This window comes from Octodon degus, unplaced genomic scaffold (genome assembly GCF_000260255.1).
Source record: "Octodon degus isolate 3935 unplaced genomic scaffold, OctDeg1.0 scaffold00167, whole genome shotgun sequence".
Classification (NCBI taxonomy): Eukaryota; Metazoa; Chordata; class Mammalia; order Rodentia; family Octodontidae; genus Octodon; species Octodon degus.
The window spans coordinates 4,217,931-4,230,404 of NW_004524743.1; the positions used below are offsets into that span (position 1 = coordinate 4,217,931).

General features: G+C 44.0%; 1 protein-coding gene across 2 annotated transcripts in view; it reads left to right on the forward strand.

The window, feature by feature from the left end:
• The first annotated feature begins 8,944 nt into the window (after positions 1–8,944).
• The window catches only part of Ptgfr (prostaglandin F receptor), a 47,101-nt gene continuing 43,571 nt past the window's right edge, over positions 8,945–12,474 (forward strand). The window contains exons 1-2 of one of the 2 annotated variants that reach the window (XM_004643174.2): positions 8,945–9,032; positions 10,381–11,250. In XM_004643174.2, the coding sequence (XP_004643231.1) occupies positions 10,453–11,250 (798 nt within the window). In that variant the 5' untranslated portion in view covers positions 8,945–9,032; positions 10,381–10,452. Of the gene's footprint in view, positions 9,211–10,380; positions 11,251–12,474 lie in introns of both variants that reach the window. The other variant, XM_023703280.1, reaches the window with a different exon arrangement.

Here is a 12,474-nt window from a genome sequence, read left to right on the forward strand (position 1 = left end):
CAAATTGATTATGCTAAACTTCAGCACAATGAAGCATTCACTTGGTGGCATTCATGTCCTCATTAAAGCAGCCTGTCAACTTGCAGGCACAAGATAGGAGACCGGTAAAGATATGATTCCTATTTATTTCCTCCTAATCTCTCCCTTCTTTTTACTACCCAGATTTTCTATTCTGCTTTTAACAGGAAGAGTTAACAATGAAATACTACTGCTGGTATGGGATATTGTGAAAGAATGTTGGTGGATTATTGCAAAACTTTCTGCGCCAAAAGGTAAACAATACAAACATCTGTCCTTCTGGTAGAGTTAGCAACAGTGTCCTTGTACCTAAAGGACGGCACTTTAGGTTTTATGAAACCCAGAGGCAGTATAAAGACCTGGTAAATTATGGGTTTTGTGGTCAGACAGACTTGGCTTTGTCACATGTGCTTGACATTCTAACCAGCTCAATTACTTAACTTCTTTGGGCTTGGATGCCACAACTGTAAGGCATCTACTTTATCTGTTCATTCATTCAATTTTCCTTCATTCATTCCTGGTCACTAACCACACTGCACGTATGTGAAGGTGCTGCTAAAGTATTGATGATGACTGACTTGCAGGTGCACCGGGCTGCAGAGATCACACTCACTTGGTGGGTGGGGAGCACATATCCCTGGGACTAAATGGGAGTCATTTAATGCCTGAGGCATTGGAAGAAGATTGCTAAAGATGAAGGGAACCAGGCTGTTATGGTTTGTGTCTAGTTGTCCCCTAAAACCTCATGAAATCTTGGGACAGACTTCTAAAGTTTGTGATTAACTCATGATCCACTGGGATTATGGGTGTGAAGAGGCTGGGATTATGGGTGTAAGTGCTACACCCAGCCTGGGGTGGACAGCCTGAATGCAACATAAGGGTGACAGACTTGTTCTCTGTGACCATTGCTGCCACCACTCCTGCCATTTTGCTCTTGCTGTTTTGCTGCTGACATGGGCTGCTGCCCTCTGCCTTTGGAGCCAGATGAGTATGGACTGAAACTTCCACAAACTGTGAGCTAAATAAATCTTTCCTTCCTTAATTTTGTGTGTCAGGTAATTTGTCCTAGCAACAAGAAAAGAGTAACTAAAACACAGCATAAGAAAGTAGTCAGGTTTATTATCTGAGGATTAACTGAAGCATAGAGTTCTAGTGGGTAGGAGTGAGTTCATCCCAGATAGATAAGTAGCTGGATAAATTAGCAAGGGCCTCAAAGGCATGTTAAGTGGTTCAGAGTTTATGCTACAGGTGACAAGAGTGATTCCAAAATGGAACTTCCCCGTGGGGTTAGAGTTCAGTGGGACCCATTGAACATAATCTCAGTCCCAAAAGAGTCACAATGCACTTTATTATTTCTGTAGTGAAGAATTCTTTTTGACATTTGTTTAACTGCTTTCCAAAACCTAAATAACATTAAAAATATATATTACTCTTACGAACAGAAGCTCTGGAGAACTTTCTGGAGGGGAGTAATAAAAAATAAAAAGCAGTTTATGAACGAGAGTTGTAAACTGGAGTACAATTAGCAGTATTCACATTTTACAAAGACTCAGTCATATCTACCACATATAGGCCTCTAGATGCTTTTCAAAGTGCTTAGCTAATTGAGCTGTCTTAACAGTGTAAGAGGTGTGGTGGTATTAATTGTTGCACAGTTAAAATGAGAAAACCAAGGGATAAAGGAATTTGATCATTTTCTGAGGTTACAGACATAGTCACAAGTGGAAAATCTCAAGTGTGAATTAGGTCATTCAGCTTTATCCCTGTGCACAGCAAGTCAGTCTGTCTGCCTGGCAACATGGCTTGACTTCAAGTAAGACGAGACAATTAGGAGGGGTTGATGCTGTAACTCAGGTAAGGGATGCACTTCCTTGTGTATTTCAAAGATTAGAGATTGTAATGTAAGTGTGGTTTCTGCTATAGGGGAGCTGATGAGTACTAGTTTTCTCATGTGTGTATGGAAATTTAATATATAAAAGGTATGTATTCTGGATTAGCGGGAAAGACAAAGTCTAAGCTTGACAGAATAAAATATTGATGGGTGGATTAAGGGACTGAGTTTTATTGTCTCACAATCTAGAAGCTGGAAGTCTGAAATTAATGTTCTGACAGTTTGGTTTCTTTTGGGAGAGGCAAAGAAGGATCTGTTCCAGTCCTGTAGTGCTTCTTGGATTATATACGGCCATGTTAAGGTTTACATTTTGTTTGTACCATTTGTGTGCCACCTCAAGATGCTTCCTTTTATAAGACAATGGTCCTATCAGATAAGGGCCCACGTCACGGTCTTAGTTAATTATTTAACCTTTTATTGGTACAGAGTCTCTCTATGCAGCTCGCACTCATAGTGATCCTCCTGTCTAAGCCTCCTCAGTGCTGAGATTACAGGCACGTCCCACCATGCCCAGTTTCGGTGACCGACACAGTGCACCCGGGGTTATGGGGCCAGCATGACCTGTGGTACTGGGAATCCTTGCACTGGCCGGGCAGGCGCTCAGACCGCTGAGCTAGCTAGCTCCCCAGCCTCATGGATACAGATAGTCTTTAAATAAAATTACGGGACATTAGCACTTAGACATGAATTTTGGAGTAAAGCTTAATCCATAATAGAGGGTTGTTTAATAATGGCATTTCAAAAATCATTTATCCACACTGCTGCCTTCTATCATACACAACAACCATTCAATGCAGGATTAAAGACTTAAATGTGAATGACAAAAATGGTAAAATATTTAGAAAATATATAGTAGAACATCTACCCATATGATCTAAGGTCTGAAGTAGTGACACACGAACCTGCCTGGCAAGTGCAAGGTCTCAAATTCGATCCCTAGTATCACACACACACACACACACACACACACACACACACACAGAGACACACACCCTCACAAAACCATCAAAACCCTCAACATTGAAAATGCTCAAACACAATATGAGATAAAATTTAAAATATTTAATACTAATTATACTAAAATTAAGATCTGTATGAAAAGATGACCTAAAGAAAATGAAAGGATAATTTGTGACTTGGAAAAACATACTTGTAAAGCATTCAATTTACAGAGCATTTATATGTAGAATTTTTAATCAATCAATAAGAAGGTAATCCAGTGAAAAAAATTGGACAAAAGCGATTGAACAGACATGTTATGGAGGAAGAAACATACACACAAAGGGAAGTGTAATTTAAATCCACATGGGATGTCATTTTACAACCCTTTAACTGGTAAAAATTAAAAAGCAAAACAATCATGAGCATTGTCATGAAAGTGAATGAAGGGGAACTCAACTACAGGGTATGTGGGATTATGACTTAATGTAATGGTTTAGCGTTATTGGGCTGGGGAGACAGCTCAGCAGTCTAAGCGCCTACCTGGCAAGTGCAAGGACCCATGTTAGATCCCCAGTACTGCATGCTGCTCCAGCCCTGCATTGAGTTGACTACTGAAACCAGGCAGGATGTGCATACCTGTAATCCCAGCACTGGGGAGGCTGAGACAGGGGGATCACTATGAGCCTGAGCTGCATAGCGAGACCCTGTACCAAAAGCCAAAAAACAGAACAAAACATCAAATAAACAAAAAATAACTTAGCATTATCTTGCAAAGTTAGGCATTCTTAAGTGCCATGACTTAATAATTTCCCTCTAGGTACATAACCTGGAGAAACTCCTACTAAGGTGAAGAATAAATGACCGTTCATAATAGACTACCTGATAAAGTTGGGGCAACTCAGAGGACTATTGATGAATGATGTTTCAAAATCTGGATATCACAATTGTATTGGTCAGCATTCCTGTTGCTGGGACACAGCTCCAGACACCCACAGTTAAGAGGAGAGGATAATTTGGCTTACCCACTTCCAGGGATTAAGTCTACATTGGGCTGGGTCCAAATGGATACATCAGGGTAGATAGGCATGACAGAGCAAAGTTGCTTAAGGTTCATGGTGGTCAGAAAGCAGGACAGAGGAACAGTGACAGACAGGAAGGAACATGAGACCATAGAGCCCATAAGGTCATACCTTCCTTACTCACCCTGCTGTAGTCAGGGTTTGTAAAGGAAGCAATTTAATGTAGGACACATAATTTATAGGATTATTTTATAACAGTCACCCAAATAGTTAAATACAAAAAAGTGTAGGAAATCTGTCCACACACTAAAGACCAAAAGAATCCCGCTGAGAGCCTGGAAAGTGTTTTGCATGAGTCCATCTGGAGCCCTCCCCTGATAGCACCTCCTCACAAGTCGAACCAGAGGCTTAGAGCCCACAACAGTGTCTCATGCAAGTCTGTTTCTTGAATCTGTGCTGGGAAGGCCCACAGTTCAGTGGTGGAAGCTAGAAAGCTAGAAAGTCTGTGCCAGTGGGATGAAGGATCTGCAGCAGCAGGCTGAGGGATCTGAACTAGAGCTAGGAAGTGCTGCTCAAGCTAAGGACTGGAGTTTCCCTGAAAGGTACCACTGCCATCCTCAGTGACAATGAGGTTGCGAGCTCCTCTGATGATGGGAACAGCTGAGTTCATATCAGGAAAGCCAGGGCAGCAAGCCTCTTCAGGAGACTGAACATCAGCTTGCAGCTTCTCCTCCCGAGCCAGAAGCGTTGCTCAAAGCAAGGGTCAGAGCTCCCTAAAGTGAACTGCACTTTCTCACCAAAAACAAGGTCCTGAGCTCCTCCAACAATGAGAACAGTGAGTTCACCTAAGGAAAGCCAGCATGACAAGCACCTCCAGGAGAACCAGCAGCCCCACCTATTCCTCTCCAACTCTCCTCTTACATTTCTGGCAACAGTCCTCAGGTGGCCCTCTATACCCAGCACAGTACTGATTCAGTTCAGCTGGGTTTTACAAGTTGACCTCCAGTTGTCAATCCACTACACACACAGACACACCCAAGAGTGTGTCTTACTAATTCCCAAGGTAGGCACCAAGCCCATCAACTTGAAACAGTTAAGCTTAAATGTAATAGAAATACAGCACTTTACATATGAATAACTACGGTATAATCAATATACAGAACCTTCAAAATCTTGTGTGAAAAAAAGCAAGTTGTAGAATAAGACAAATTGATATATTCATTTATTTATGTAAAAGTTATAAAATTCCAAAGGAATGGTGACATATAAATCCATGACAGTGGTTTTGTAGGGGAGGGATTCAGAGTCATGGAATGGAGGCAGAGATACCAGGTAGGTAAACTGTCGGCAACACTGTAGCATCGCTTTTGTGATGCTTTGAACCATCTTCTCCAAGTAAGATATGGTGAAGTTATAATCCTGAGTAGCTCAGAATGTGTCTTTATTTGGAAACAGTTCGATCGCAGATGGAATTAGTTAACCTCCTTTCATAGTTAACACTCTGATCCATCATGGAAGATAGACGCCTGCATGAGAAGATGGCATGTGAAGATGGTAACCTAGAACACAGGGGACGTGAAGGTGGACGCTGGCATGATGCACTGGCAAGCCAAGGAGCGCCCAAAGCTGCCCTCAGGTCACCAAGAACAGGCGATGGCTGGACAGAGCACTCTCAGGAGGGCCCCTCCTAGCTCACACCTTGATTTTGGACTTCTGGTTTCCAAACTGTTATTTTTTTTTTTTTACTTTTTTTTTTTTTTTTTGCAGAACCGGGGATTGAACTCAGGCCCTTGCGCTTGCCAGGGAAGTGAGTGCTTATCCACTGAGCCATCTCCCCGGCCCCCTGAACTTTTAAAACAAACATCTCTTGTCACAGGCAAACAAGTAGAGTCCTCAACTGGGTAGTAGGTTCATGGGTTTGTTATACTTTTGTAATTTAAGTGTGCTGCATAACTCAGTGTATGTATCAAATGATTTCATAATAAAAACTGAAAGACAAAACTTGTTTTCTTTACTACCACTATCAATCTTTATGGCACATGAGTTACTCTCCTTGACTTGTATGCTGTTGTATTTCAAATTCATTGTCACTGAGTTCCTATTTCTCTGACTTTAATCATATTGTGTGTATCTTCTGGACACCTATCAGTAGTTATCTCCTGATAGGGTGGTGAGACCTTTGCCTCCCGGTGTGTGAAATTACATCCAGGTTGTGGGGGCGCAGGTCACAAAAGTAAGTTCCTTCTCTCAGTATCTCAGAAGCCACACTGAACACGGGCTGTGTGCTTTGTCCACACAACATAATCTCTGCTTCCTACAATCACTACCGGTAAAAACTGAGCTCTCAGTGCATTTCTTGAATGGATGGGAAAGTGAGTAGGTTTATTAATGTCCACTTCTAGAAAGAAATGATAAAATCGCACTGCTTTTCAGAAGGGTTTATCAACCTCCCCCTACTTTTTTGTCTGTTAGTTCTCTTCATCTTCCCATTCACCAATTCCCAAAGGTTATCTTTGGAGCTCTGAATAATGGATCAGATCTGAGCTACATAAGGCCAGAAACAATGTGTACATGTGTAATTTCCTAGCAGGAAGCTAACTGTTTATTCTTCCTCACAGATTAGCCCTTTGTTCCACTAATGAAGGAGATGACAAACAGGTGTTTTTGAATTTCTTATTAATACTTAAGTAGAATAGTCCTAATTAGGGAATAGAATCTAAATGAGACACTTTAATCATATATATATATATAAAGTAGATTTTAAAATAATGTGGTTATGTAGTACTTTGAAAAAGAACATGATTTTGAATATATTACATAATAAATGCTGCAATTTGACATTGAACGGAGAATTTCTTTTCTTTCCTGCTTTTTTTATTTTCCCCTACTCAGGAGTTACAGAAGCTGAAGTTACAGAACTTGGGAATTTTCGAAATGGAGAATTACAATATTTAAAGTAGTAACACTTATTACTTTAAATATTTGGCGAGCAGCCGGGCATTGTCCTGAGTGAGGATGAAGTGGAAAATAACACTTCCGTAGGAATTCATTTTGCTGGAAATGAATACAAGGAAACTAATAATTTCAATGTATGGCTAATTACTATTAATCATTAAAAGAAAGAGCAGTGCCTTGTGTCATTCATATTTTGAGTGTGACTTACTGCACAGTTGTTCTTTGGCTACTGGTCATCCAGGTATAATATTTCCCTGCCAACCAAAACATTTGATTAACATTCAATTCTCTAACCATAACTCAGCAACTGTTTCTTTTCCAAGTTATGATCATATCAGTGAATACAATTTCAATATCTGGCACAGGAGAAAACAGTGCAATCGTGTTTTTCTACAGTTAATAGCTAATTTATTTTATCTAATTCTTGCATCTTATTATACTTTCCAATTTCCAGGAATTTATGACCCCTCCTGATTGGAGAATGGAGAAGGGAATTTATTTCCACGTGGCACCACCAGTTTTTCATATGGGCAATAGCTATATTTTACTAAAACTTGGGTGGGTGAGATAGCTCAGCTGTCTAAAGCACAGTTACTCCTGGGACCACATGCTGGGCCAGCCCTGCCCCCAGGACCAGCTGAGCCCGAGACACACACACACACACACACACACACACACACACACACACACACTGTACTAAAATTTAAGCACCGAAAGTCAGTAATAAATTCACACAGTGCTTAGCAGGAGAAATGAGACACAGTTAATAGGAATGGACCAATGTAATGTTAGCAAAACCGCCATTATAGTACCAAATGGCTAGAATGATAGTCATTCACAAAGTGAATAATTTTTATTGAAAACTGATCTTCACAAAACTTGTTAGCTACACGTCTCTTTGGGTATATACACCACCAGAAATTCTTTCACCAGTCAGTGAACTTTCATAACCACGAAAAGGTCACGAATCTTTCATCTGCAAGTATTCTTCTGGAATGTACAAAGGTGAGCTAAAAATGAGGTGATTGTTTCAATTTAAAGATTACAGTAAAAGACCCCTTGATCCCCGTCCAAAGCCTCTGTCCTCTGGAGTCTGTCGTGATTGTCTCTTGCCGGTTTCTGCAGCAGTTCTGCACATCCTGTGTCCTGACTGTCTTTAGGAGGTGCGATCCAAAGCGCAACCCATGTGGCTGCCTAGTGCCATCCGAGGCAAAGGCAGGCCCGGAAAAACATTAAGGTGTGTCCTCTTCCACCTTATTTACTGGATCTCACACCGTGTGACTTCTAGGTCTTCCTCAAAGTCAAAATGACCATTAAAAGCAAATATTTTGAATTGATTCGGACTGCGAGGCAGCCACTCATGAAAAAGGGCTTTCGGAACTGGAGGGGAAGTGTTGGGGGCCATGAAGACAATGCACCTTTACTGTGATGTTCTTTTAAATTTAAACACACACTGTATTTTTCAATCACACCTGATATCTTGCCCCTTTACTTTTTCCTTCTGCAGAGAGGTGGAAAAGGTCCCGTCCTCCGTGTGAGAGGGACCTGGGCTGTGTTTCCAATCACAACAGTTGGCCGGAACACCTGCTTCTCACCCCCTGGGGATACCGGTCAGGAAGTTCTCCTTAGAGGCCCGGCTTCTTTCTACCTGCCGTCTTCAGGGCTGTCGCGCTGGACTTGAAATGAGTCGGGTCTGCCCGCTGACAGCCCAGCACTCCCTAGCGAGCCTGGCTCCTGATTTCCATCTTGAAGCCTCCCAAGTGGCCCCTTTGGCTGCACAATGAGTTTACCCAGAACAAAGCTGTCCGTAGCCCGTCTGCCTGCGGGGAGGGCAGCACCGCTGCGGACAGGAGGGCCGTGGCTTCCAAGCCCGGTGCCTTAGTCCCTCCCGGTGCAGCTCCGGGCTGGTGGAAAAGGGGGCGGAGAGGACCGAGCCGAGGAAGGGGCGGAGGTTACCGAGCTCTGCATCCCGCCCAGGCTGCGTACGCGGCTAGGAGCTGCTGGTCGCTCGCGGGCAGAGGCCACCAGCGGGTTACGCGGGGGGAACCGAGCCCGCAGGCGGCGGCGGCGGCGGCGGCGGCGGCGGGGCGAACTGTTCCTGGCCGCGCGGGCGCTAGTCCGGCCGGGGCGGGGCTGCGCGCCATGGCGCACGGAGCGGCGCGCGGGAGGCTCCGCGGACAGCTCAGCGGGCGGCCGCGGACCCCGCGGTAAGAGCTCCCTCCGGAGCCGGTGCGGGCTCGGCTCGGTCCTGCTTGCGTTAAGCAGCCCACACGGTGAGACGCCCGACGGAGCTGCTGGGGCCGCGCCTGGAGACAAGTTTGGACCACATTGTGCAGGTTGCCCGGACCTGGAGAGGGAGAAGGGACTCGCTGAGCCTTTCTGACCGTGAGCTGGGCGGCTGGGATGCGGTAGAGAAGGGACGTCGGAGGAGGGAAGCAGGCAAAGAAAGGGAGCAACCTACATCTCTTTCGGGGTCTCCCTGCGGGCACCCCTTACCAGGCGTTTGGCGCCCCCCTGGGTGGGAGGGCAGCAACCCTTCGGTGTTGGAGCACTTGCAGAAAGTTTGGCTAACTTAGAAGGTTTAGGGAGGATATTGCAAGCCAATGCCTGGGGCCCAGGGCTGGGGACGGCTCAAAGTCAGTAAAAAAGACCCGGGAGGCGACCGCCTCGGAGCGGCTCGAGCGGCTCCGCTCCGGCGGAGCAGGTCGCCGGCAGGGCTTGCTCCGAAATTCCCAGCCTCCCGGGAAGCTACCTTCGTGGGAACCGCCGAGCAGAGGAGCTCCGGGCGGGGTGGCTGCGGTCGGTCGTGTGTATCCTGGGTCTGTGACTCAAACCTCAGCTCCCCAGGGAAAGCATAGCACATAAATACTCCGTATTCACGTTACAAGCTCCGAGGGTGTAACGTAAGGGCGGGTGGGTGGAAGTCCCTGGGGTAAGCGCGGACGCTTCGGTCCCCATCACAAACACAGGTGGTGGAGAGACCCGGAGCCCTTGCCCCATTCTGCCTTCGTGGGATAGTGGTGTGCGGTGTCATTTAGGTTTTAGGAATAAATTGAACGTCAAGGAGTTTGCTGGTCCTCCTTCCGAAGTTTAGGGAAGAGCGACATCTGCGTGAGGACCAGCAGGTGGCCCACCCGGGGAAGAATCTGCAGTTTGGGGACGAAGCCCAACAGAGAAGAGAGAAAAGAAATTTTAAAAGTGCGTTTAGTGAAATAGATTGTTGTGCTTTCAATAACTAGTGGATTTAGGGCTAATCATCTTAGTGATTTTATAATCCTTACGAGCTTTTAAGGTGTCGGTGAAGTGTCAGAAGGACACTTAGGAGGTGGCTGTTTGGAGAAGCAGGTCAACCAAGAAGAGGTCACAACTCTGGCACCTTATTAGCTTGAAAAGAAGAGTGAGCCCTAGGCAGATGGTGCTGCTCTTGCGATGATGCAACCTTGCCCGTGATAGGCTGGACAAATCGGATCCCACCTTAGAACGCCGGACACTTCAGTCTTAAATAGCAGATGGGCAGAAATTAGGTGTTTAGAATTCCTCTCTGTTTACTTACAGATCCCTGGACTGCAAGCTTGCTCGGCTGTGACAGGGAGATGCCTTGAGTGACCGGCTGGGATCTCCACAACGATGTCCATGAACAATTCCAGGCAGCCAGAGTCTCCAGCAACTGTGCTTCTTTCAAACACCACCTGCCAGACGGAAAACCGGCTTTCGGTATTTTTTTCAGTCATCTTCATGACAGTGGGGATCCTATCCAACAGCTTGGCCATTGCCATTCTCATGAAGGCATACCAGAGGTTTAGACAGAAGTCCAAAGCATCCTTTCTGCTTTTGGCTAGTGGGCTGGTCATCACAGACTTCTTTGGCCATCTCATCAATGGAGCTATCGCAGTGTTTGTGTATGCTTCTGATAAGGACTGGATCCGCTTTGACCAGTCAAACGTCCTTTGCAGTATTTTTGGTATCAGCATGGTGTTCTCTGGGTTGTGCCCACTTTTTCTAGGCAGTGTGATGGCCATTGAGCGGTGTATTGGGGTCACCCAGCCAATATTTCATTCCACAAAAATTACATCCAAACATGTGAAAATGATGCTGAGTGGCGTGTGCCTGTTTGCTATTTTTATAGCTTTGCTGCCCATTCTTGGGCATAGCGAGTATAAAATTCAAGCCACGAGGACCTGGTGTTTCTACAACACTGAAGACATTGAAGATTGGGAAGATAGATTTTATCTTCTACTTTTTTCTTTCCTGGGCCTCTTATCCCTTGGCGTTTCCTTCTGTTGCAATGCCATCACAGGAATTACACTTTTACGAGTTAAATTTAAAAGTCAGCATCACAGACAAGGCAGGTCTCATCATTTCGAAATGGTCATCCAGCTCCTGGCTATCATGTGCGTCTCCTGCATTTGCTGGAGTCCATTTCTGGTAAGCACCTCACATTTTCGTAGTTTCTGCTTTCCTAGGTATATCCATATTCAATGTAAGACTATTGTCCTTTTTAAAGTTGTGGGTCTGGAACTTCAGTTTTTTAAATATTGGCATTTTATTTCTTCCTACTCAAAACTGATTTTAGCACTCAGTTCTGGTTTTGAATTAAGTTACATGTGATGTACACAGTTATTTTTTTTTCCGCAGGCCATGAATTGAAAGAAATATGTTGCTAAACAATTCTAAGCATAGGATTATCTGTTCACATTCACAGTAACATAGAACATTTTTAATAGAAATAACATATTTTTGTCATTAGTTTTTAAAATCTAAAAAAGATCAGCTATATTATATATTGGATCAGAATGCAGTAAGTTTTGGTAGAAAGTGATACAGATTTCCAATTTGCAGGGAAAGCATAGTAGCTAGTGGATTCTTCTAAACATGTAATGAGTGGTCTCAAGTTGCACAGTATGGTGGTGAGTAGAGATAGTTGGACAGTTTAGATGAGGTTGAGGGAAAGCTAAGGTGAAAAAAAAAAATCACTCATTCACTAAGCCAAGAACAGTGCTAATTGCTCGGGGAGATGTCTGATCGGCAGGAAGGCCAGAGAATCTTCATTTTTTTCTTTTTAAAAGTTTAGCTGGCAGTTCTCTGTGATATATTTGTACATGAATTTGGAGATGAAATCTAAGTTTAAAGAATTAGCAGCAAAGACAGGTAATTTGTACTATTTTCCAGACAAAAGACAAAAATCATACTTATGAGAGATAATAGGACTTTAACTCATACCCAAATTTTCCTTTATGATGGAGAGAGTGATAGAAGAGAAAAAAGTCCTTCTGTAGTGAACAAGTGACAGCCAAGATTGTTTTCATCCCTTTTCTCTGGAACTTGAGAGTAATGAGCTGACATCCAGAGGTGATGTATGTTATACATACAAAAGAGAGGCTGAGGCAAATGTAGACATGAGGCATGGATGGGCGAAGGCTGTGGTCCTGTCTTTTTTGGTAGCACGAGGGCGCCTAGCAGTAAGGCACTTGTCCTGAGCCCCTCACAAACCCATTGTCCAAGAGTTGCGGGCAGTGCAGCTTTGCTAAATAATCCAAATGGTATTGGTACACATAAAATTTTCAAGGACTCAGGTGGTAGATTAGAATTGATTTTATTTTACCAAAGGACTTTTCAAATATTTTTTAAATTCATTTTACTACTTCACTG